At 48.2% G+C, this 22,433-nt stretch overlaps 1 protein-coding gene across 1 annotated transcript; it reads right to left on the minus strand.

The window, feature by feature from the left end:
* Positions 1-2,688: 2,688 nt before the first annotated feature.
* On the minus strand, positions 2,689-22,316 carry LOC114808955 (vomeronasal type-2 receptor 26-like). Its single transcript, XM_029057264.1, has 3 exons — positions 21,588-22,316; positions 15,232-15,333; positions 2,689-2,775 (listed from the first exon to the last, which is right to left on the minus strand). The coding sequence occupies exons 1-3, from the start codon at positions 22,314-22,316 to the stop codon at positions 2,689-2,691; spliced, it is 918 nt and encodes a 305-aa protein (XP_028913097.1).
* Between the last annotated feature and the right edge of the window lie 117 nt (positions 22,317-22,433).

Genomic DNA, 22,433 nt, shown 5'->3' on the forward strand with positions numbered 1-22,433 from the left:
CGGTAGAGGGAGAAGGGGAGCTCAGTCTGGGAAGGCCTCTTGGAGGAAGTGAGTTTTAAGTAGGGTTTTGAAGAGGGGAAGAGAATTAGTTTGGCGGGGGTGAGGAGGGAGAGCATTCCAGGACCGCGGGAGGACGTGGCCCAGAGGTCAACAGCGGGATAGGCGAGACCGAGGGACGGTGAGGAGGTGGGTGGCAGAGGAGCGGAGTGTGCGGGGTGGGCAGTAGAAAGAGAGAAGGCAGGAGAGGTAGGACGGGGCAAGGTGATGGAGAGCCTTGAAGCCTAGAGTAAGGAGTTTTTATTTGGAGCGGAGGTTGATAGGCAACCAGTGGAGGTGTTTAAGAAGAGCAGTGACATGCCCAGATCATTTCTGCAGGAAGATGAGCCGGGCAGCGGAGTGAAGAATAGACTGGAGCGGGGCGAGAGAGGAGGAAGGGAGGTCAGAGAGAAGGCTGACACAGTAGTCTAGCCGGGATATAACAAGAGCCCGTAGCAGTAAGGTAGCCGTTTGGGTGGAGAGGAAAGGGCGGATCTTGGCGATATTGTAAAGGTGAAACCGGCAGGTCTTGGTAACAGATAGGATGTAGGGGTGAACGAGAGAGACGAGTCAAAGATGACACCGAGATTGCGGGCCTGAGAGACAGGAAGGATGGTCGTGCCATCCACGGTGATAGGGAAGTCTGGGAGAGGACCGGGCTTGGGAGGGAAGATGAGGAGCTCAGTCTTGCTCATGTTGAGTTTTAGGGGGCGGGCCAACCTCCAGGTAGAGACATCCTGGAGGCAGGAGGAGATGCAAGCCTGAAGCAGGGGGAGAGGACAGGGGCAGAGATGTAGATCTGCGTGTCATCTGCATAGAGATGGTAGTCAAAGCCGTGAGAGCCAATGAGTTCACCAAGGGAGTGAATGTAAATGGAGAACAGAAGAGGGACAAGAACTGACCCTTGAGGAACTCCAACAGTTAAAGGATGGGAGGGGGAGGAGGCACCTGCGAAGGAGACCAAGAATGACCGGCCAGAGAGATAAGAGGAGAACCAGGAGATGACGGAGTCCGTGAAGCCAAGGTGAGATAAGGTGTGGAGGAGGAGGGGATGGTTGACAGTGTCAAAGGCAGCAGAGAGGTCAAGGAGGATTAGAATGGAGTAGGAGCCATTGGATTTGGCAAGAAGGAGGTCATGGGTGACCTTAGAGAGAGCAGTCTCGGTAGAGTGGAGGGGATGGAAGCCAGATTGGAAGGGGTCCAGGAGAGAATGGGAGTTAAGGAATTCTAAGCAGCGATTCTAGACGACTCGTTCTAGGATTTTGGAAAGGAAGGGTAGTAGGGAAATAGGGCGATAACTGGAAGGGGAAGTGGGGTCGAGAGCGGGTTTTTTTAGGAAGGGGTAGACGTGGGCATGTTTGAAGGCAGAGGGGAAAGAGCCATTGGAGATTGAGTGGTTAAAAATAGAAGTTAAGGAAGGGAGGACGGCAGGGGCGATGTTTTTTATAAGGTGAGTGGGAATGGGGTCCGAGGCGCAGGTGGAGGGCGTGGCACAGGCGAGGAGGGAGGTGCTCTTCTCTGAGGATACTGCAGAGAAGGATGGGAAAGTAGGGGAGAGGGTTGGTGGGGGGGAAGGGCGAGGGGGAGGGGTGACTTTGGGGAGCTCAGACCTGATTGTGTTGATTTTTGTGATGAAGTAGGTGGCCAGATCATTGGGGGTGAGAGATGGGGGAGGGGGAGGAACAGGGGGCCTAAGGAGAGAGAGTTAAAGGTCCGGAACAATCGGCGGGGGTGATGGGCATGGGTGTCGATGAGGGAGGAGAAGAAGTTTTGCCTGGCGGAGGAGAGGGCAGAGTTAAGGCAGGAAAGGATAAATTTGAAGTGTGTGAGGTCGGTTTGGTGCTTGGACCTTCGCCAGCAGCGCTCGGCAGGTCGGGCGTAGGAGATGGATAGAGGCAGTGACCCAGGGCTGTGGGTTAGTGGAGCAAGAGAGGAGGAGGGAAAGGGGGGCGACAGAGTTGAGATGAGTAGAGAGGATGAAGTTGAGAGCAGTGACCTGATCATCGAGAGTGGGAAGAGAGGACGGCGGGCAAGGTGGGGAGAGATGCTTTTGGAGAGATGGATGGGATCAAGAGAGCGGAGGTCTCTGTGGGGGATTAGTACAGATTTGCAGGGGGAGAGAGTGTGAGAGAGGAGGTAGGTGAGAAGGTTATGGTCTGAGAGAGGGATTTCAGAGTTGGTGAGGAAGGAGATAGTGCAGTGGTAGGAGATGACGAGATCGAGGGTGTGACCAAGTTGGTGAGTGGGCGAGGTATGGTGGAGCAGGAGGTTGGCAGAGTCGAGGAGCGACAGCAGGCGGGCGGCAGAGGAGTCACCAGGTACATCCATGTGGATGTTGAAGTCTCCGAGGATCAGAGTGGGCAGAGAGAAGGCGAGAAGGAAGGTAAGAAAGAGGTCAAGGTGGTGGAAGAAGTTGGTGGTGGGACCAGGAGGGCAGTAGATGATGGCTACTAGTATCTGGAGGGAGTGGTAGAGGCGAATGAAATGGACTTCAAAGGAAGGGAAGGAGAGGGAAGGGGGAGGAGGGATAGTGTGGTCGTGTTGGGTGCAAAGGAGAGGGGTGAGGGAGGTAGAAAAAGGACAGAGCTGGGAGAGACAGAATAAACCTAGAATGGGGACTGATTCAGAATTGATGTTCCCCATCCCACTCAACTAGGGCTCTCCTGGAGACCCAAGGTACACCTGAAGGGATCGGCCTTTTCCTCTCCACCTGTGGGAGAGGGTATCCTCGGCCTCCATCTGGGAACAGAGAATGGAGCTCCGCTCAACCGAGTTCACACCCTTGTGACAAACCTGGGCCAGGTCTTCACATTCTGTGAAGGTAACTTGCATGAAACCCCTCTTGGATGAAATACTATATAGGAGCTTCCAGAAATACCAACTATTCAAGTCCATGCAAAATAGTAAATACGGTGAGAGAAGATGCCCACATCGATCCTTGCACTACAGTTGCACCCGTTTGCCACCCATGACGAGTTCTGTGTGATGTGTGTATCATTTTTCTTCTAGCCCACAAAGTAGACCAGTTAGATAAGAAAGTTGACTGAACATGTGTTTCTCTCTGTCCTGTCAAAACCACGTGCATTGAAAATCTGTGTGGCATGAAATGTTACATGAACTTTTCTTGGACGTTCAAATGTTCATTTCCAAGAAATGTACCAGTGAGGTAATAGATGATATCTACACTGATCCTTACCAGGCAGTGTTCATTCCATCAGGAAGTTAGGCTTCTGTATGAATCATTTTTCTTCTAGCCTTCTAAGAAAGGGTGAATGTGAGGAGTGATTGTGCCTTTTCTCCATTCTGTAAAAGCCTCTTGCTTTGAAACCCCTCTGGGATGAAATACTAAATGGGCACTTTATGAAATTTCAACTCTTCAGTTCCATGTAAAATAGTATGAACTGATAGAGAAGGTCCCTACCCCTATCCTTCCTCTGCAGTAGGCAGCCCCTTAAGAATCTCACTTTCTGCGTGATCATTTTTCTTTGCATATTTCTAGGTACGCTAACTTGCATTCAGACATTGGATTGATTTCGTTGGTCTCTCAATCCTAACAAACCACTTATGGTGAAACCAGTATGGCACGAAAAGCCGTAAGACACATATTGAAATGTCAAATGTTCAGTTCATCTATAATAGTAATACAGAAATAGAGATATCCACACTGATCCTTGGCATACAGTGCACAGCCCATCAGAAGGCTAGTCTTCTGCAGGAATCATTTTTACTTCTCACCTGCTAAGTAAGAGAGAATGAATTGAGTGAATGGGCGGTTTCCTTATTCTGTGAAAAATCACCTTAGGTTGACACCCTTCTGGCAAGGAATGCTAAAGGGGAACTTCATGAAATTTCAACTGTTCAGAGAGATGTAAAATATAAGACAGGAACCCAAAGATACCTACACCAATCCTTGCACTGCAGGATGCCAACCCATTCAAGTTTAGTGCTCTGTGTCTACCGTTTTTCTTTCCTCCAACTAAATGGCCAGTTAAATGAGAAAGTTGATGAATTAGTGTTTCTCTACATCCTAATAAAGTCACTAACGTTGAAACCTGTTTGTCACCAAATGCCATATGAACTCAACTTAGACATTTTACAAATATTCAGTTCATATTCAGAAGTAAAGTAACAGAGGACCTCAGCACGATCCTTGCACTGCATGTACAGCTGTTAAGGAGCCTGCACAATATGTCAAGCCAGCAGAGATGGGTTTGGCCAAGGTCCTGTGTAGTGGAACCTCAGGAAGGGAAGCTTCTTGCTCAGCATGGCAGGTAGAATTCATAGGGCCCCTTCCCGAGAGTTAGAAAAGGATGGAGCTCTATCTTTACCATTAATTAATTAATTAATTCAATTCAATTGTATTTAATGAGAGCCTTACTATGTGCAGAGCACTATACTAAGCACTTGGAATGTACAATTCCGCGCAACAGATAGAGACAATCCCCTGCCCAACAAACGGTTCACAGGCTAAATGGGGAAGACAGAAAACCAAACAAAACCAGTAGTCAGGCATCAATACCATCAGATAAATAGAATCATAGATATATATATATACATCTTGTTCATCCCAAGCGCTTAGTACAGTGCTCTGCACATAGTAAAGCGCTCAATAAATACTATTGAATGAATACAATCATTAATAAATAGAGTAATAAATAATATATACAAATATGCACAAGTACTGTTGGGGAGGGGAAGGGGGAAGAGAAGAGGGAGGGAATAGGAGTAATGGGGAGGGGGAGGAGGGGAGGAGGGGCAGAGGGAAAGGGAGGGCTCAGTCTGGGAAGGTCTCCTGGAGGAGGTGAGCTCTCAGTAGAGCTTTGAAGAGGGGAAGACAGCTAATTTGGGGGATGCAAGGAAGGAGGGCATTCCAGGTCAGTGGTAGGATGCGGGCCAGGGGTCAATGGTGGGTCAGGCGAGAATGAGCATCGTGAGGGAGGTGAGCAGCAGAGGAGTGGAGTGTACAGGGTGGGCTGTAGAAGGAGAGAAGGGAGGTGAGGTAGGAGGGGCCAAGGTGACGGAGAGCTCTGAAGCCAAGACTGAGGAGTTTTTGTTTTATGTGAAGGTTGATAGGCAACCACTGAAGGTTTTTGAGGAGGGGAGTGATATGCCCAGAGTGTTTCTTTAGAAAGACAATCCGGGCAGCAGAGTGAAGAATAGACTGGAGTGGGGAGAGACAGGAGGAAGGGAGATGAGAGAGAAAGCTGACACAATAATCCAGTCGGGATATTATGAGAGCTTGTTCCAGTATGATAGCCGTTTGGATGGAGAGGAAAGGGAGGGTCCTGGCGATATTGTGAAGGTGAGACCGGCAGGTGTTGGTGATGGATTGGGTGTGTGGGGTGAATGAGAGAGCAGAGTCAAGGATAACACCAAGCTTGCGGGCCTGTGAGACGGGAAGGATGGTCGTGCTGTCCGCAGTGACAGGAAAGTCACTAGATGGAGAACAGAAGGGGGCAAGAACTGACCCTTGAGGAACCCTTACAGTTAGTGGATGTGAGGGGAAGGATGAGCCCACGGAGGAGACGGAGAATGAACTGCCAGAGAGATAAGAGGAGAACCAGGAGAGGATGGAGTCTGTGAATCCTAGGTTGGATGGGAGAAGGGGTGGTCGACAGTGTCAAAGGAAGCTGACCCTTCTAAAATGTTCAAACTCAAAGCAGACAGAAAATAATAATAATGATAAACAACAATTGATGGTATGTTAAATGCTTACTTATGAGCCAAGCACTGTACTAAGCACTTGGGTTGATCCAAGATAATCAGGTCCCACGTGGGATTTAGTGTAGGTGGGAGGGAGTAGGATTGACTTCCCTTTTTACAGATTAGGAAACTAAGGCACAGAAGTGAAGGAATTTACCCAAGGTCACATAGCAGACAAGTGGCAGAGTAGAGAACATCAGTGGCTTAGGTATGGGGTACCCTTGTCCAACCGCCACCACCCGGTTGGATTTTCCCACCTACCCACGCCGAATAAAGTGTAGTCAGACAAAGGCTCACATTTGTCTAATCAGCGGTAGTAACCCAGTGAGCAGAAGATTAGGGGAATTAGGTGGGTCCTCCATGTCCCTTATCACCCTCAGTGCAATGGAATGGCGGTGGAAAGGTGGAAAGATACACTTAAAGGCAAGATGTGGGTGGAGCAGGCCAACCCCAGCAAACGGAGGTTCTGGGGACCCATTTTGCATAGAGAGGTTTGGGCACTCAGCATCCAGGAGACGCAACAGGGGAGTCCAATGTGGTCCACCTTTGAGACAGATAGTCAAAGTGATTAGTAGTAGGGTTGGGCAAGAACCACCCTGTGATGAGAGGAACCTCTCTGCAGGGTGGGGATGGGTCATCCATCCTATGGTGAAGTTTGGAGGGAGGGGGCTCTTAGTCCAGGCCCCCTCCAAGAGAACATGGAGAGTCCGGGGGAAGGTTCCCTGACCATTTGGTCAGTTCGGAATGGATTCAAACCCCAAGGGGGTGGAAGAGGGTGCGCGGGGGTTACATTGTCCAGGTCTTGTTTCTTCCCCGCAGGAATCCGATAATCTGCTGCTGAGAGAGAATGGGACCTGGGATCCCTGCTGGTATGGCTGGCCTGCCTGGGTCAGGCCATGCACGGATGGAGAAGACCGCCCAGTCACTTGCTGAGACAATTCACCTGGCATACTTACCCCAGTAACATCAACAGTGGCTCAGCATGCTGAGTCTGACCTGCACCTTCACAGTGTGCCCAGTTTTTGGCCTTTCCCTTCACGTTGGAGGAGGAGACAGTGGGGGTGGAGCAACATTACGGATATTCTCGTCGGACTTCACAGGGGATGCTTGGTGGGATTTGGAGGTAACAGAACCCCTCTAGATGTACCACTGTGTTTAACATCACAAAGGGGTAACCTTTCGCTGGGACAGTTACAAACAGGTGCCACTACACCTTTACCCAGTGTGACCTGCAGGTATACTCAAATGTTGCGGTAACCCCCTGCTGGGAGCAGGGGAGGCTGTCAGAGCCCAAGAGACTTTTGAGCCTGACCAGAACAACCTCATAGTGATGGGATGGTTTCAAAATGTGACCAGCTGTGCCTTAGAAACTCTCAAACCAACAGCCTAGTCCAAGCTAACTTGCATTAAGATATTTGATTGATTCTGTGGCGGTCTCTCAATCCTAACAGACCCACTTGCATGGAAACCCCTGTGGCACAAAAAGCCATATGAACGTATATTAAAATTTGAATGTTCAGTTCCATCTATAATAGTAATACGGAAATAGAAGATATCCACACTGATCCTCGGCCTGCAGTGTACCATCCATCAGGAGGCTGTCCTCTGAGTGAGTCATTCTACTTCTCACCTGCTAAGTGAGAGTGAATGTGTTGAGTGAATGGGGTGGTTTCTCCATTCTGTGAACAAGTCACTTAGGTTGACTCTTATGGCAAGAAATGCAAATGGGAAGCTCATGAAATTTCAACTGTTCAGAGAGATGTAAAATATAACGCAGAAACAGAAGATGCCTACATGGATCCTTGCACTGCACTATGAAGCCCATCCGTAGTCTAGTGTTTTGTTTCCACCATTGTTCTTTCTTCCTGCTAAATAGGCCACTACCCCTAACTCTAATCCTAACCCTAACTCTAGTCCCAGCCCTTATCCTACCCTAACCGCAACCCTAATCCCACCCCAAACCCTAACCCTAACCTGAATCCTAATCTTAACCCTAACCTAAACCCCCACCAAAATCTTAATCCTAACCTGAATCTTCTCTCTAAACCCAGTCCTAACCCTTGTCCTAATCGTAGTCCCATCCTTAGCACTAATCCCAGATTTAGGCCTAGACTTAAAGCCTACCTCTACCTCAGATCTTAACCACAACGCTAGCCCTACCCTTAACCCTAATCCTCATCCCAAACCTCACAAAATCCTAATCCTAACCCTAATGGTCTCTCTAACTCTAATCCTAGCACTAGTCCTAATCCTAGCCCCATCCTTAACACCAACCCCAACCCTAGGCCCGCTCTTAAACTTATCACTAAATCAAACCATAGCCCCAACCCTGACCCTAACCCCAAGCATAACCATAATCCTAAACTGCCACTATCCCTAGCTCGGGCCTTAGCCCTAAGGCTAATACTAACCCTACCTGTGAACCTAACACTAACCCTAAGCCTAACCTTAAACTTAACCCTAACGCTAAGATTAGCCCCATAGCTAGACCTAACACTAACCTTATCCCTAACCCTAGCCCTAGCAAAATTACTAACCCTATCCATAACACAAAACCTCACCATAACCCAAACCCCAATCTTAAACCCTATCTTTCCACCTAATCCTAAATTTAGCTGGGTCCTAGCCCTAACCCAGAAATCATAACTCTAGCCCTAGGCCTAGCCTCAAGTGTACAACTAACCATAACACTGCCCTTAAACCCTACCCTTATCCCTAGCTCTAACTCTAGCCCTAAATCTAGCCCTAGCCCTAGACCTAACCCTAGCCATAACCCTAGCCCTAGGCTTAACTTCAAGTCTACAACTAACCATTAACACCAACCCTGGAGCTAGCTCTAACCCTCAACATAACTTAATCCCCAAGCCTAACCCTATCTCTATACCTCATCATAGCCTTAGGCTTAGCCCAAAACCTAACCATAACCCTAGCCCTAGGGCCAGCCTCAAATCTACAACTCACCAGAACATTAACCCTAATCCTAGGCCCAAGCCTAGACCAAACCCTAAACCGAACTTTACATGTAGCCCAACTGCTAACCCTAACCCTAACCCTAGCTCTAGACCTAATCCTAAACTTAGCTCTAGGTCTAGCCCTGATTAGTGTTAGCCATAGGTCTCACCTAACCCTAACCCTAATCCTAATCCTAATCTTAGACTTAGCTCTAGGTCTAGCCCTAATCCTAAGCATAGCTCTAGCCCTAGGCCTAGCCTTAAGTCTACAACTAACCATAACACTAACGCTAACCCTAACCCTAGCCCTTACCCTGAAAGTAAGCCCAAACCCAGACCTCATGCTAACCCTATCCCTAACGTAAGAACTAACCCGCCCCCTAGCCCTAGTAACCGTAATCATAAACCTCACATTAACCCTAACATCAACCCTCTCTTGAAGACTAGCCCTAGACTAGCCTTCAGCCTGCAACTAACCATAACTCACTCTAGGCTTCAAGGCTCTCCATCAACTTGCCCCCTCCTACCTCTCCTCCCTTATCTCTTTCCACTGCCCACCCCACACGCTGCGCTCCTCTGCTGCCCACTTCCTCACCATCCCCTGTTCTCGCCTATCTCGCCGTTGACCCCTGGGCCACGTCCTCCCGTGGTCCTGGAATACAATCCCTCCTCACCTGCGCCAAACTAATTCTCTTCCCCTCTTCAAAACCCTACTTAAAGCTCACCTCCTACAAGAGGCCTTCCCAGACTGAGCTCCCCTTCTCCCTCTGCTCCCTCTACCCGCCCCGTCACCTCTCCTCAGCTAAGCCCTCTTTTCCCCCTTTCCATCTGCTCCTCCCCCTCTCCTTTCCCATCCCCTCAGCACTGTACTCGTCCGCTCAACTGCATACATTTTCATTACCCTATTTATTTTGTTAATGAGATGTACATCACCTTGATTCTATTTATTTGCTATTGTTTTAATGAGATGTTCATCTTCTTGATCCTATTTATTACTATTGTTCTTGTCTGTCTGTCTCCCCCAATTAAGCCTGTCAAAGGGCAGGAACTGTCTCTATCTGTTACCAATTTGAACATTCCAAGCACTTAGTACAGTGCTCGGCACATAGTGAGCGCTCAATAAATGCTATTGAATGAATGAATATTGAATGAATAACACTAACCCTAAACTTAACCTTAAGTTTCTGTTAACCTTAACCTTCTGTTCTCCATCTACACTCACTCCCTTGGTGAACTCATTTGCTCTCACGGCTTCAACTATCATCTCTATGCAGATGACACACAAATCTACATCTCTGCTCCTGTCCTCCCCCTCCCTTCAGGCTCGTATCTCCTCCTGCCTCCAGGAAGTCTATACCTGGATGTTTGCCCACCTAAAACTCAACATGTCCAAAACTGAGCTCCTTATCTTCCCTCCCAAGCCTGCCCTCTTCCTGACTTCCCTATCACTGTGGATGGTACGACCATCCTTCCCATCTCTCAAGCCCGCAATCTCGGTGTCGTCTTTGACTCGGCTCTCTCATTCACCCCACACATCCAATCTGTCACCGAGACCTGCCGGTCTCACCTTTACAATATCGCCAAGATCCGCCCTTTCCTCTCCACCCAAATGGCTATCTTACTGGTACAGGCTCTCATAATATCCTGGCTGGATTATTGTATCAGCTTTCTCTCTGATCTCCCTTCCTCCTGTCTCTCCCCGCTCCAGTCTATTCTTCATTCCGCTGCTCGGCTCATCTTTCTGTATAAATGCTCTGGGCATGTCACTTCCCTTCTTAAAAACCTCCAGTGGTTGCCTATCAACCTCCACACGAAACTAAAACTTCTCACTCTAGGCTACAAGGCTCTCCATCCCCTTGCCCCCTCCTACCTCTCCTCCCTTCTCTCTTTCTACTGCTCACCCGCACGCTCCGCTCCTCTGCCGCCCACCTCCTCACCATCCCCCATTCTCGCCTATCCTGCCGTCGACCCCTGGGCCACGTCCTCCCGCTGTCCTGGAATGCCCTCCCCCCTCACCTCCGCCAAACTAATTTTCTTCCCCTCTTCAAAGCCCTGCTGAGAGCTCACCTCCTCCAAGAGGCCTTCCCAGTCTGAGCTTCGCCTTTTCCCTCTGCTCCCTCTGCTCCCCCTCTAGCCCCCCTTCACCTCCCCTCAGCTAAGCCCCATTTTCCCCCCCTTTCCCTCTGCTCCTCCCCCTCTCCCTTCCCCTCACCTCAGCACTGTGCTTGTCCGCTCATTTGTATATATTTTTATTACCTTATTTATTTTGTTAATGAGATGTACATCACCTTGCTATTTTTTAATGAGATGTACATCCCCTTCATTCAATTTATTGCTATTGTTTTGTCTGTCACCCCCGATTAGACTGTAAGCCCGTCAATGGGCAGGGACTGTCTCTATCTGTTGCCGACTTTCCAAGCGCTTAGTACAGTGCTCTGAACATAGTAAGTGCTCAATAAATACTATTGAATGAATGAATGAACCTTAACCCTAACTCTAACCCTAACCCTAAATCCAGCTCTTACCCTCACTCTTACCCTGGCCCTAGCCCTAACCCTCGAGCTAACTGTAAACCTAAACCTAGCCCGTAACCTATCCCTAATGCTTGACCTAACCCTAACCCAAACCCTAATCGTAACCCTAGTTCAAGTCCTAACCATAACCCTAGAGAAAACCCTAACCCTAGCCCTAGGAGTTGCCCTAGTTCTAAACCTAACCCTAATCCTAACCTTAACCCTATCCATAGCCCTCATCCAGGCCAAAGCTCTGCAATTCATTCATTCATTTATTCATTCATTCATTCAATAGGATTTATTGAGTGCTTACTATGTGCAGAGCAATGTGCTAAGCGCTTGGAATGTACAATTTGGCAACAGATAGAGGCAATCCCTGCCCAGTGACGGGCTCACAGTCTAATCAGGGGAGACAGACGCCAGAGCAAAACAGAAGGAAACAAAAACAAGGCAACATTATCCCGATTAATAGAATCAAGGGAATGTACACCGCATTAACAAAATAAATATGGTAATAAAAATATACACAAATGAGTACAGTGCAGAGAGGAGGGAAAGGGGGGAGGGGAGGAGCAGAGGGCACAGGGGGAGCAGAGGGGGAGCAGAGGAAAAAGGGGATAGCTCAGTCTGGGAAGGCTTCTTGGAGGAGGTGAGCTCTCAGTAGGGCTTTGAAGAGGGTAAGAGAGTTAGTTTGGCGAAGGTGAGGAGGGAGGGCATTCCAGGACAGCTGTAAGACGTGGGCCACAAGTTGATGGCAGGATAGGTGTGAACAGGGGACAGTGAGGAGGTGAGCGGCAGAGGAGCGGAGTGTACGGGGTGGGCAGTAGAAAGAGAGAAGGGAGATGAGGTAGGAGGGGGCAAGGTGATGGAGATCCTTGAAGCCAAAAGTGAGGAGTTTTTGTTTTGAGTGGAGATTGATAGGCAACCACTGGAGGTTTTTAAGGAGGGGAGTGACATGCCCAGAGCGTTTCTATAGGAAGATGATCTGGGCAGCGGAATGAAGAATAGACTGGAGTGGGGAGACAGGAGGAAAGGAGATCATAGAGAAGGCTGAACACAATAATCCAGTCGGGATATTATGAGAACTTGTACCAGCACGATAGCCGTTTGGATGGAGAGGAAAGGGCGGATCTTGGCAATATTATAAAGGTGAGACCGGCAGATGTTGGTTGATGGATTGGATGTGTGGGGTGAATGAGAGAGCTGAGTCAAGGATGACACCAAGGTTGCGGGCTTGTGAGATGGGAAGGATGGTAGTGACGTCCACTGTGACAGGGAAGTCAGGAAGAGGACAGGGTTTGGGAGGGAAGATAAGGAGCTCAGTTTTGGACATGTTGAGTTTTAGGTGGTGGGCAGACATCCAGGTGGAGACATCCTGGAGGCAGGAGGAGAGAACAGGGAGGATAATTCAGAAACCTGTGTTGAGGGGGTCATTCAGCCTTTAACCCTACAACTCTCTACAGTCAAAGCATTGTTCAAATCCCAAATATAGCCCTAACCCTAATGCCCAATCTGACCCAAACCAGAACCTTTAGCTGTGACTCTAGCATGAACCTTAAACTCACTTTAGCACTAAACCCTAATCCTAACCCTAACTCTAACCCTAACCCTATCACCATTCCCCTAACCATAGCCCTTAATCCTAACCCTAAACCTAACCCTATCCTTAGCCGTAATCTTAACTCTATACTAAATTTAACCCTAACCCTAACCTTAACCTAAAACGTATCCCCAAACTTAAGTCTCACCATAAACCTCTCCATAACCCTATAACCCTAACCCAAACCCCATCTATAACCCTAACTGTAGCCACAGCCCCATCTATAGCCCTAATCCTGTCCCCAGTCCTTGCCCTAACCCTAAACCTAAGCATAACCCTAACCCTTACCCTAAGCCTGTCCTTAACCATAACCTTAAACTTAAATCTGTCTCTAAGCAAAACCTTACACTAACCCTAAGCCTAATCGTAAACCTAGTATTAACCCTAAACCTCATCATAATCCTAATGCTAACCCTAACTGTAACCCTCAACCCAAACCAAGCCTTAACTGAAAACCTAAGCCCAACCGTAAGCCTATCCCTAGCACATCCAAGAGTCCTAGCCTTACACTGACCCAAACCCTAACACGACACTTAGCCCTAACCCTAACCCTCAGACAAACATTAAACCTAAACCCAACAGTAGCCCAATTAAATTCAATCTTAACCCCAACTCTAAACCTAAACTTAAGCCTACGCCTACCATTAATGCTAACCCTAACCCTAACCTTGGCACAAACCCTCATCCTAACTTTAACCATAATGTTAAACCTAACCCTAACCTTAACCCTAACCCTAACCCTAACCCCACCCCTATCCCTACCCTTTACCCTTACCTAACCTTGACCCAAACCCTAACTTTAACTCTTCAGGAGCCATATCCTTAAACTTAACCCAAACTGTAAATTTAACTGTAACCCATTCAGGAGCCCCAGCCTTAACCCTAACCCAAACCCAAACCCAAACCCTAACCCTAATATAACCCTAACCTTAACCTGCAAGCTAACCCTAAAACTCACTCCAAATCCAAACAGAAGTCTATGGCCTAGCCTAGCCTGATCCTACCCCTAACAGTAAACCTAAACTTAAATCCAATACTAACCATAATGCCAACCTTAACTCTGCCTTTAAACCTCACTTAACCCTAACTCTAGCCCAAACACCTGCCTTTAGCCACACTTAACCCTAAAAATAGTTGGTATCTGTTAAGCGCTTACTTTGTGCAGAGCACTGTTCTAAGCGCTGGGGTAGATATAGGGTAATCAGATTGTCCCTTGTGAGGCTCATAGTCTTAATCCCGATTTTACAGATGAGGTAATTGAGGCACAGAGAAGTTAAGTGACTTGCCCACAGTAACACAGCTGACAAGTGGCGGAGCCGGGATTCAAATCCATGACCTCTGACTCCCAAGCCCATGCTCTTTCCACTGAGCCACTCTGCTTCTCTAAGAAGTAACTCTCACGCTAACCCTAGCCTGAAGCCTAGACTTGAGCCTCCCACTAACCCTAACCCTACCTAATAATAATAATAAAAAAACAACTGTGGTATTTGTTCAGTACTTTCTAGGTGTCAAGCATTGTTCTAAGCACTGGGTTAGATACAAGGTCATCAGGTTGGACACAGTCAGTGTCTCACATGGAGATCACAGTTTTGATCATATTGATGAGAGAAGCAGCGTGGCTCAGTGGAAAGAGCACGGGCTTGGGAGTCAGAGGTCATGAGTTCGAATTCCGCCTCTGTCACTTGTCAGCTGTGTGACTGTGGGCAAGTCACTTAACTTCTCTGTGCCTCAGTTACCTCATATGGAAAATGGGGATTAAGTGTGAGTCTCACGTGGGACAACCCGATTACTCTGTATCTACCCCAGCGCTTAGAACAGTGCTCTGCACATAGTAAGCGCTTAACAAATACCAACATTATTATTATTATATTGAAGATGAGGTAATTGAGGTGCAGAGACACCAATCTTATCCCTACACTGAGCCTTAACCCGTGCACTAACTGTCACCCTAAGCCTAAACCTTGCCCTAAACATGGCCCTAGCTCTGTTGCTAAACCTAAACTTAACCCTAAATTTAGCTCTCACCCTAGTCGTAACCCAAACCTTAACCGCAAATCCTAGCCTTAGCTATAACCCAAAACCTAGTTGTAACCCTGAAGCTAACCCTAGCCCTAGGCCCAGCCCTAACCCTAATCCTTACCTTAACTCTAGCCCTGACACTAGCCATAAATCTAACGATAGCCCTAAATTTAACTCCAACCCTAACTAAGCCTGGTCATTGACATTGGCCTAGCCCTCACTCTTACCCTAACACTAACATTCCCCCTAACACTAATTACTAACCTTAATGCTAAGCCCTAACCCTAAACCAAACCTTTGCCCTATCCCTAATGCTTTCCCTAACCCTAGCCATAACCCTAACCCTAACCCCAACCCTATTCCTATCCCTAGCCCTAACCATAATCTTAGACCTAAACCTAACCCTAACACTCTGGAGGCTACAGAAAACTGTCTGAATGTGTGCGCCTGGCCTCTTCCAGCCCCAAATATGCTTTTCATAGTGCAACTCTCTCAAGGGCAATATACTGTGCTAGACCAAACATTGGACCTAACCTCAACCCTAAAACTAACTGTAACCCTAAACCTAAACCTTGCCTTAGCCCTTAACCCTATCCATAAACCCTAACCCTATTCCTAAACCTAATTATAAACCTAATCTTAAACTCTAGTCCTTAACCCTAAATCTAACGCTAACATTTCACCTCACAATAACCCTGACATATTCTCTAACACTACCTCTTACCCTAACCCAAGGCTTAGCCCCAGCTCTAACCCTAACTCTAAAACCGTGGACCTAACAATAACTCTAGGCCTACCCCAACCCTAACCCGAGTGCTAATCCTAAAACTAACTCTAATCCTTACAATAAACCTGACTCTGAACCCTAGGTTTAGCCCTAGCTTTAACCTTAAATAAAAAAAAAACCCTAAGCATAAATCTCACCTTCATTCTCCAAAGTCTCGGGGGTCCATGAGGTTGAGTTCTTCCAGGTCCTAAAACTATGCCAGGGCTACCAATTGCCCTAGCCCTAGCCCGAACCCTAACCCTAATCCTAGTCCTACCAAAAATACTAAACCTAGCCCAAACCTACATGTACGTCTACACCTACACCTAAGTCTAAACCTACACCTCACTCTACAGTTAACTAAGCCTAGCCCTAATCCTACCCTAAAACCCACGCTGTAACCCTAACTCCCAGAAGTGTGTCTGTGGGTCTACGGGAGTGGAAATTTTAAGCATCGAGTATGAAAATTGCCCTAACCCCACCCTTGGTCCTAAATCAAACCCTAACTCTACCCCTAACCCTAACCCTAAACTTCATCCTAACTCTCAACCTAATTCTCACTAACTCTAACTCTAAGCCCCAAACCTTAAAACTAACCCTAAATCCTCAGGAGTGTGGGAGCATTCTGGGAGCCTGGATCTGGGATGGGAGACTTTCAGCCTCAAGAATATTGCTCACCCTATAACTCTTCCAGGGCAACAAATTGCCCTGATGCTAACCCCGGCCCTAAACCTAACTCCAACTCTACTCCTACCCCTAACCTTAACCCTAACCCTCACCCTAATCCTAAATCTAACCATAACTCTAACCCCGACCTTAACCCTAACCCTCTCCCTAACCTTAAATTTAACCATAGCTTTATCCTAACCTTAACCCTAAACCCTCACCCTAACCATAGCTTAGACCTAACCCCACCCTAGTCATAAACCTAACTCTAAACCTAACCATAACCATGACCTTAGCACTATCATTAATCCTAGGTTTAGCCCTAACTCTAAACCTAATCCTAAACCTAGCACTAACCCTAATCAAAACACTAAACCTTACTGTGAACCTAGCCCTGGGCCTAGCCCTAGCCTAACCCTAACCTTAACCCTAGCCCTAACAATAACCCTAACCCACCTTGCTCTATCCTTAACCCTTACACTAACGGTCACCTTAATCCTCAACATGTGTCTAATCCCAACCCTAAACACTAACCCTAACTGTAAATTAAATTACTCTGAGGTTTCTTGAGCGAGAAACAGTGGTTCTGTGATGTCATCAAAAGTAACGAAATTATTCACCATCACATCCAGAGAGAGAAGTCTCTGATCACCATATCTATGTCCTGGTAGTAACTTGGAACAATTCCTCTTCAAGGTGCAGAGACTGTTGACCATCGTGCACTGGACAGCACAGAGCTGGGAGAACAGGATGGTCTACAGAAGACTGAACCTCATGGCCACAGTCCTAAAACACAGAGAGAAAACTCCTCACTGGAGTGACACGCTGATCCAGAGGCTGAGCATTTGAGATGAGAGAGCCATTCGGCATTTCCGGGTCCCCCGAAGATTTGTTTACACTCCGCTGCAGCGCCCGGATGGAGACGGTCCTCGCTCCAGGACGGCGAAGGGATTGGACGAAGGGGCATATTTATAGGGATGCTTTAGCCTGATGAGAGAGTTACTGGTTCCAGCTGATGATCTTTGTTTTCGGTGGCGTCAGTGACCTGCCACTCCTCTTCCTCCCCTGTCTCCTGGCCCCTACCCTGCTCCCCAAGAGGCTGCAATCAGTGTCGCTGAGGAAAACAGCCTTGTAAGCTGCACCTGCATGCCCCTGATTCCCGGACAAACAACTGTTGGAAATGTGTCTGCCAACTCTCTTGTAGGTTACTCTCCCAAGTGCGTGGGACATTGCTCAGTGCACAGTAAGCACTCAAAAAAGAACACTGATTGAGTGTGGGCAGGGAAGGGGCCTACCAACTCGGTTGTATTGTACTCTCCCAAGAGCTTAGTAAAGTACTCTGCCACAGACAGTGCTCATTGAATTCCGTGGAGTCATTGTAGGCAGGGAATTGTTGTATTGGACTCTCCCCACTGCTTAGCACAGTGCTCTGCACACAGTAAGTGCTCAGCAAATACCGTTGAGTTGATGAAATGTAGAACATCCAGAGGGAGCCTAGGAAACCGGAACCTCAGTGGAAACAGGTCTCTAAAAAGGACTTGATTCTTCTTCAAACATCAAACACCAACGTGTCCTCAGGCTGTGTGTCCCTTTGTCAACAAGCGCTTCTGGTCTCTGGAGCATCTCCAGTGTTACAGATTGAGCGGTGTGGCCTAATGGAAAGAGCAGGAGCCTGGGAGTCAGAGATCCTAAGAATAATAATTGTGGTATTGGTTCAGCACTTACCATGGGCCAAGCACAGGGGTAGATACAAGATCATCAGATTGGATGCAGTCCCTGGCCCTCATGAGTTTCACAGTTGAAGAAGGCAGAATAGGGGATTCAATTCGAAGGAGGGAACTGAGGCCCAGAGAAGTGAAATGATTGCCCTAGGTCACCCAGGACTTTGGTGATGGAGCTGGGATGAGAACCCAGATCTTTCCTTTAGGCCATGCTGCTTCTCTTCACCTTCTATGGTCAACCCTGCTGCTTGCCTGTTGTGTGAATTTGGACTTGTTGCTTCACTTCTTGGGGCCTCAGTTTCCTCCTCTGTAAAATGGGGGTGAAATATTTTTTCTCCTTCTCCCTCAAACTGGGAGCTCCATGTGGGGCAGGGACGATCCTGATTATCCTGTGTCCATTTCAGGACTTTTTCTCAGAGCTCTTTTTCCCAGTCTCTTGATTTCCACAGCCCAGGTGGACATAGTCTTCATGTTGGCTATACCTATTCCAGATGAACAGTGGTAGTGAGTCCACTGAATGGGAACCACTTTATTAATGAACTGCCCAGGACAGATATAAGGGTTATTGCTATTATTATCATTATTATTATTATCATGAGTTTTAATTGATGGAATCCTTTACAAGCTTACTCTACGCAAGGCACCATATTTAGTGGTAGGGTAGATGCAAGTTAATATGGGTTGGACACAGTCCCTGTCTGTCGTAAAACTCACAGTCTTAATCTCCATTTTCCAGATGAGATTATTGGGCCACAGAGAAGTTAAGGACTTCCCAAGGTCACACAGCAGATGAGTAGAGAAGCAGCATGGCCTAGTGGAAAGAACCCAGGCTTGGGAGTCAGAGGTCAGTGGTTCTAACCTTGGCTCTGCCATTTGTCAGCTGTGTGACTCTGGGCAAGTCACTTCACTTCTCTGGGCCTCAGTTACCTCATCTGTAAATTGGGGATTAAGGTTGTGAGCCCCACCTGGGACAACCTGATTACCTTGTATCTCCCCCAGCACGTAGACTAGGGCTTGGCACATAGTAAGGACTTAACATATACCATCATCATAATTATTATTATTATTGTTATAAGTGGCAGAGCTGGAGTTATAACCCAGGTCTTTTGGGCTTCCAGGCCTGTGTTCCATCTGCTGGGCAATGCTGCTTTATTATTTGATCGTGGTTATAGTTTGTTTAGTGCTTACTATGTGTGTCGAGGACTGTTTGAAGCATAGGGTAGATGAAAGTTAAACAGGTCAGACCTAGCCTCTGTCCCTCATGGGGCTCACAGTCTACCTAAGAGGGATAACATTTTTTGAATCTCCACTTTATAGGTGAGAAAACTGTGGCATGGAAAAGTAAAGAGACTTTCCTTAGATCCCACAGCAGACAAGTGGCAGAGAGGGGAGTGGAACGCAAGTCCTCAGACTCCAGGCCCGCGCTCCACTCACTAGGCGACACTGCTCTGTCCCTTTTGGCTAGAATTATCAACACCTTCAGTCAGGACTGAGGAGGAGCCTGTTTCCCGAACTCATCGCTCTCTTCAACTTTCCTCAGCCCGCCTCATCTATGAGTCCATCTTTTTGAGTCCAATCCCATCTCACCACTCCTGGTTCATCTGGGAGTTTTGCATTCCCGGTGATTTTTTTTCAGTTGGTATTTGTAAAGTGCTTCCTATGGGCCAGGCACTTTACTAGATGTTATACAAGCTTCTCAGGGTGGACATGGCCCATATCCCACAAGGAGCTCACAGTCTGAGCGGGAGGGAGAACAGGTATTGAATCTTCATTTTCCAGATGAGATAGATAACTGAGGCACAGAAAGTGAAGTGGCTCACCCAAGTTCAAAATGCAGACAGGCGGCAGAGCCGGTTTTAGAACCTAGGTTCCCTGGCTCACAGACCTGGGCTCTATCTATTCATTATCATTATGATTATTCTTATTTGTTAAGTGCTTTCTATGCATACTAGGTAACTGGGGAATAGAGAAGTTAAGCGACATGCCCAAGTCACCAACAGATAACTGCTTTTTTCTGGAATAATGATTTCATTAGCTGTTTACTAATCATGAATGATTATTTATAATTCACTATTAATTTTAGTCATTTAAGTTCTTACTCTATCCTCCTCGACATCCGTGCCCAACGCCCTCACCAGTTCTTCCAGACTGGGCAGGAAGTTTCTCTCCCAAGCGCTTAATACAGTGCTTTGCTCAATCATTATGATTGAATGATTGATCCATCAGGGTAGGCCCGAGGGAAATGGGGAATCCAGGAAAGAAGGTGGGGGGGGAACGCAGGGAGGAGTGTTGTTGTTATATTGTAGTCTTCCAAGTGGCAGTACTTTGTACACAGTAAGCACTCAGTGAATACGATTGATTGAATGAATGAATGAATGAATGGATTAATGAATGAATGAATGAGTGGGCTGCAGGCCGCAGTAGTGGGTAAGGGGGTGCTAAAAAGAGAGACATACAGCACTCAAGTATGTGGCCATAGCTCATTTATTGAAATTGATGTCTGTCTGCCCCATTAAATTGTAAACTTGTTGCAGGCAGGGCTTGCGTCCACCAGATCTGGATATCATACTCTCCCGGGCAGTTAGTACCGTACTCTATACTCAGTGCTCAGTAAATTAGGATAGATTGACTGATTGAATGAAGGAGGTGGGAAGAGGGCAGAGCTAGAAGGGATGAGATCAGAAGCCCAGAGTGGGGACTGATTCAGGATTGATGTGCCCCATCCCACTCAACTAGGGCTCTCCCGGAGCCCCAAGGTGGACATGAAGGGATTGGCTTCTTTCTCCCTGCGCCTATGGGAGGCACTCCCCTCGGCCTCCTCCCAGGGACAGAGATTGGCGCTCTGCTCAACCGAGCTCAGGCCCTCTGGACCGACCACTGACCGAAGTCGGGGGCCGAAGGGAAGGAATGAACATGGACAATTTGGGAGCCAAAGCGGGAAATCACCTCAGGTGAAACGGTAATAAAGATAATAGTAATAATGTTGGTATTTATTAAGCACTTACTATGTGCAGAGCACTGTTCTAAGCGCTGGGGTATACAGGGTACTTAGGTTGTCCCACATGAGGCTCACAGTCTTAATCCCCATTTTACAGATGAGGTAAATGAGGCATAGAGAAGTTAAGTGACTTGCCCACAGTCACACAGTTGACAAGTGGCAGAGCCGGGATTCGAACCCATGACCTCTGACTCCCAAGCCCATTCTCTTTCCACTGAGCCACGCTGCTTCTCTAATAATAATGTTGGTATTTGTTAAGCACTTACTATGTGCAAAGCGTTGTTCTAAGCGCTGGGGTGGATACAGGGTAATCAGGTTGTGCCATGCGAGGCTCACAGTCTTCATCCCCATTTTACAGATGAGGTAACTGAGGCACAGAGAAGTTAAGTGACTTTGCCCACAGTCACACAGCTGACAAGTGGCAGAGCTGGGATGGAATGTACCCCACAGGGGTACATTTGTGGAGTCACGTGTCAGTGGGCAGAGGCCTCGTCTGAACCCTCACCTTTGAGGGCCCACCCCAGGAGGCCAGACCTGGAGGTCTCGCCCGAAGGTGCCCAGCTTAAGTATTTTCCTGCCGGCCCAGGAGCCGCCCTCTGGTGTTCCTGTCCAGCCTTGGGCCCGAAGAGGCAACCGAGGAGCCCGGGGCCGGAGGCCAGGATGGAGAAGACCTCCAAGGCCACCATGGCCTTGCCCCTGGTGCTTAGGTAGGTGGGCAGGAAGGTGACCCAGATGCTGCAGAACACCAGCATGCTGAACGTGATGAACTTGGCCTCGTTGAAGCTGTCCGGCAGGTTCCGGGCCAGGAAGGCCACCGTGAAGCTGACCAGGGCCAGAAGCCCCTTGTAGCCCAGGATGTAGTAGAAGGCGATGGTGGAGCCCTCATTGAACTGGACGACGATGACCCCGGCCTCAGATGCCACATCCGCATTGGGGAACGGTGGGGAGGTCCCCAGCCAGACCATGCAGATGCCCACTTGGACCAGGAAGCAGACGCCGATGATGGCGCGAGGCACCCTGGGACCCAGCCATGTCCTCCCCCTGCTCCCCGGCCCGGTGGCCCTGAAGGCCAAGACCACGGTGACCGTCTTGGACAAAACATCCAAAATGGCCACGGAGAAGGCGACTCTGAAGGCCATCTGTCGCAGGAGGCAGGTGGCCGGGCCAACGTGGCTGACGAAGGTCAAGGAGGACAGGAAGCAGAGCAGGAGGGCGGTGAGAAGGGTGTAACTGAGACCGTGGTTGTTAGCTTTCACTATGGGGGGGTCCCGGTGGCAGATGAAGATCCCCCAAACCAGAGTGGTGAGGAGAGACAAACAAAGGGCTAAGGACGCCAGAACCATTCCCAGTGGCTCCCAGTGGGAAAGGAAGACCACAGCTTTTGGGATACACTGATCTCTTTGAGCAATTAGAAATTCATCTCTGGGGCACTTGATGTATTGATCCACATCTGAAAGGAA

This window comes from Ornithorhynchus anatinus, unplaced genomic scaffold, assembly GCF_004115215.2.
Source record: "Ornithorhynchus anatinus isolate Pmale09 unplaced genomic scaffold, mOrnAna1.pri.v4 scaffold_77_arrow_ctg1, whole genome shotgun sequence".
NCBI classification, from domain to species: domain Eukaryota; kingdom Metazoa; phylum Chordata; class Mammalia; order Monotremata; family Ornithorhynchidae; genus Ornithorhynchus; species Ornithorhynchus anatinus.

What these genes read in the sequence shown, in the direction of transcription:
- LOC114808955 (XM_029057264.1), bottom strand. Translation starts at nt 22,316, where the DNA reads ATGGTTCTGGCGTCCTTAGCCCTTTGTTTGTCTCTCCTCACCACTCTG. An exon ending in GTTGCCTCTTCGGGCCCAAG is followed by an intron (nt 15,334 to 21,587) that starts GCTGGACAGGAA and finishes TGTTTGGTCTAG; the next exon opens with CACAGTATATTGCCCTTGAG. An exon ending in TTTTCTGTAGCCTCCAGAGT is followed by an intron (nt 2,776 to 15,231) that starts GTTAGGGTTAGG and finishes CTCTGTTCCCAG; the next exon opens with ATGGAGGCCGAGGATACCCT.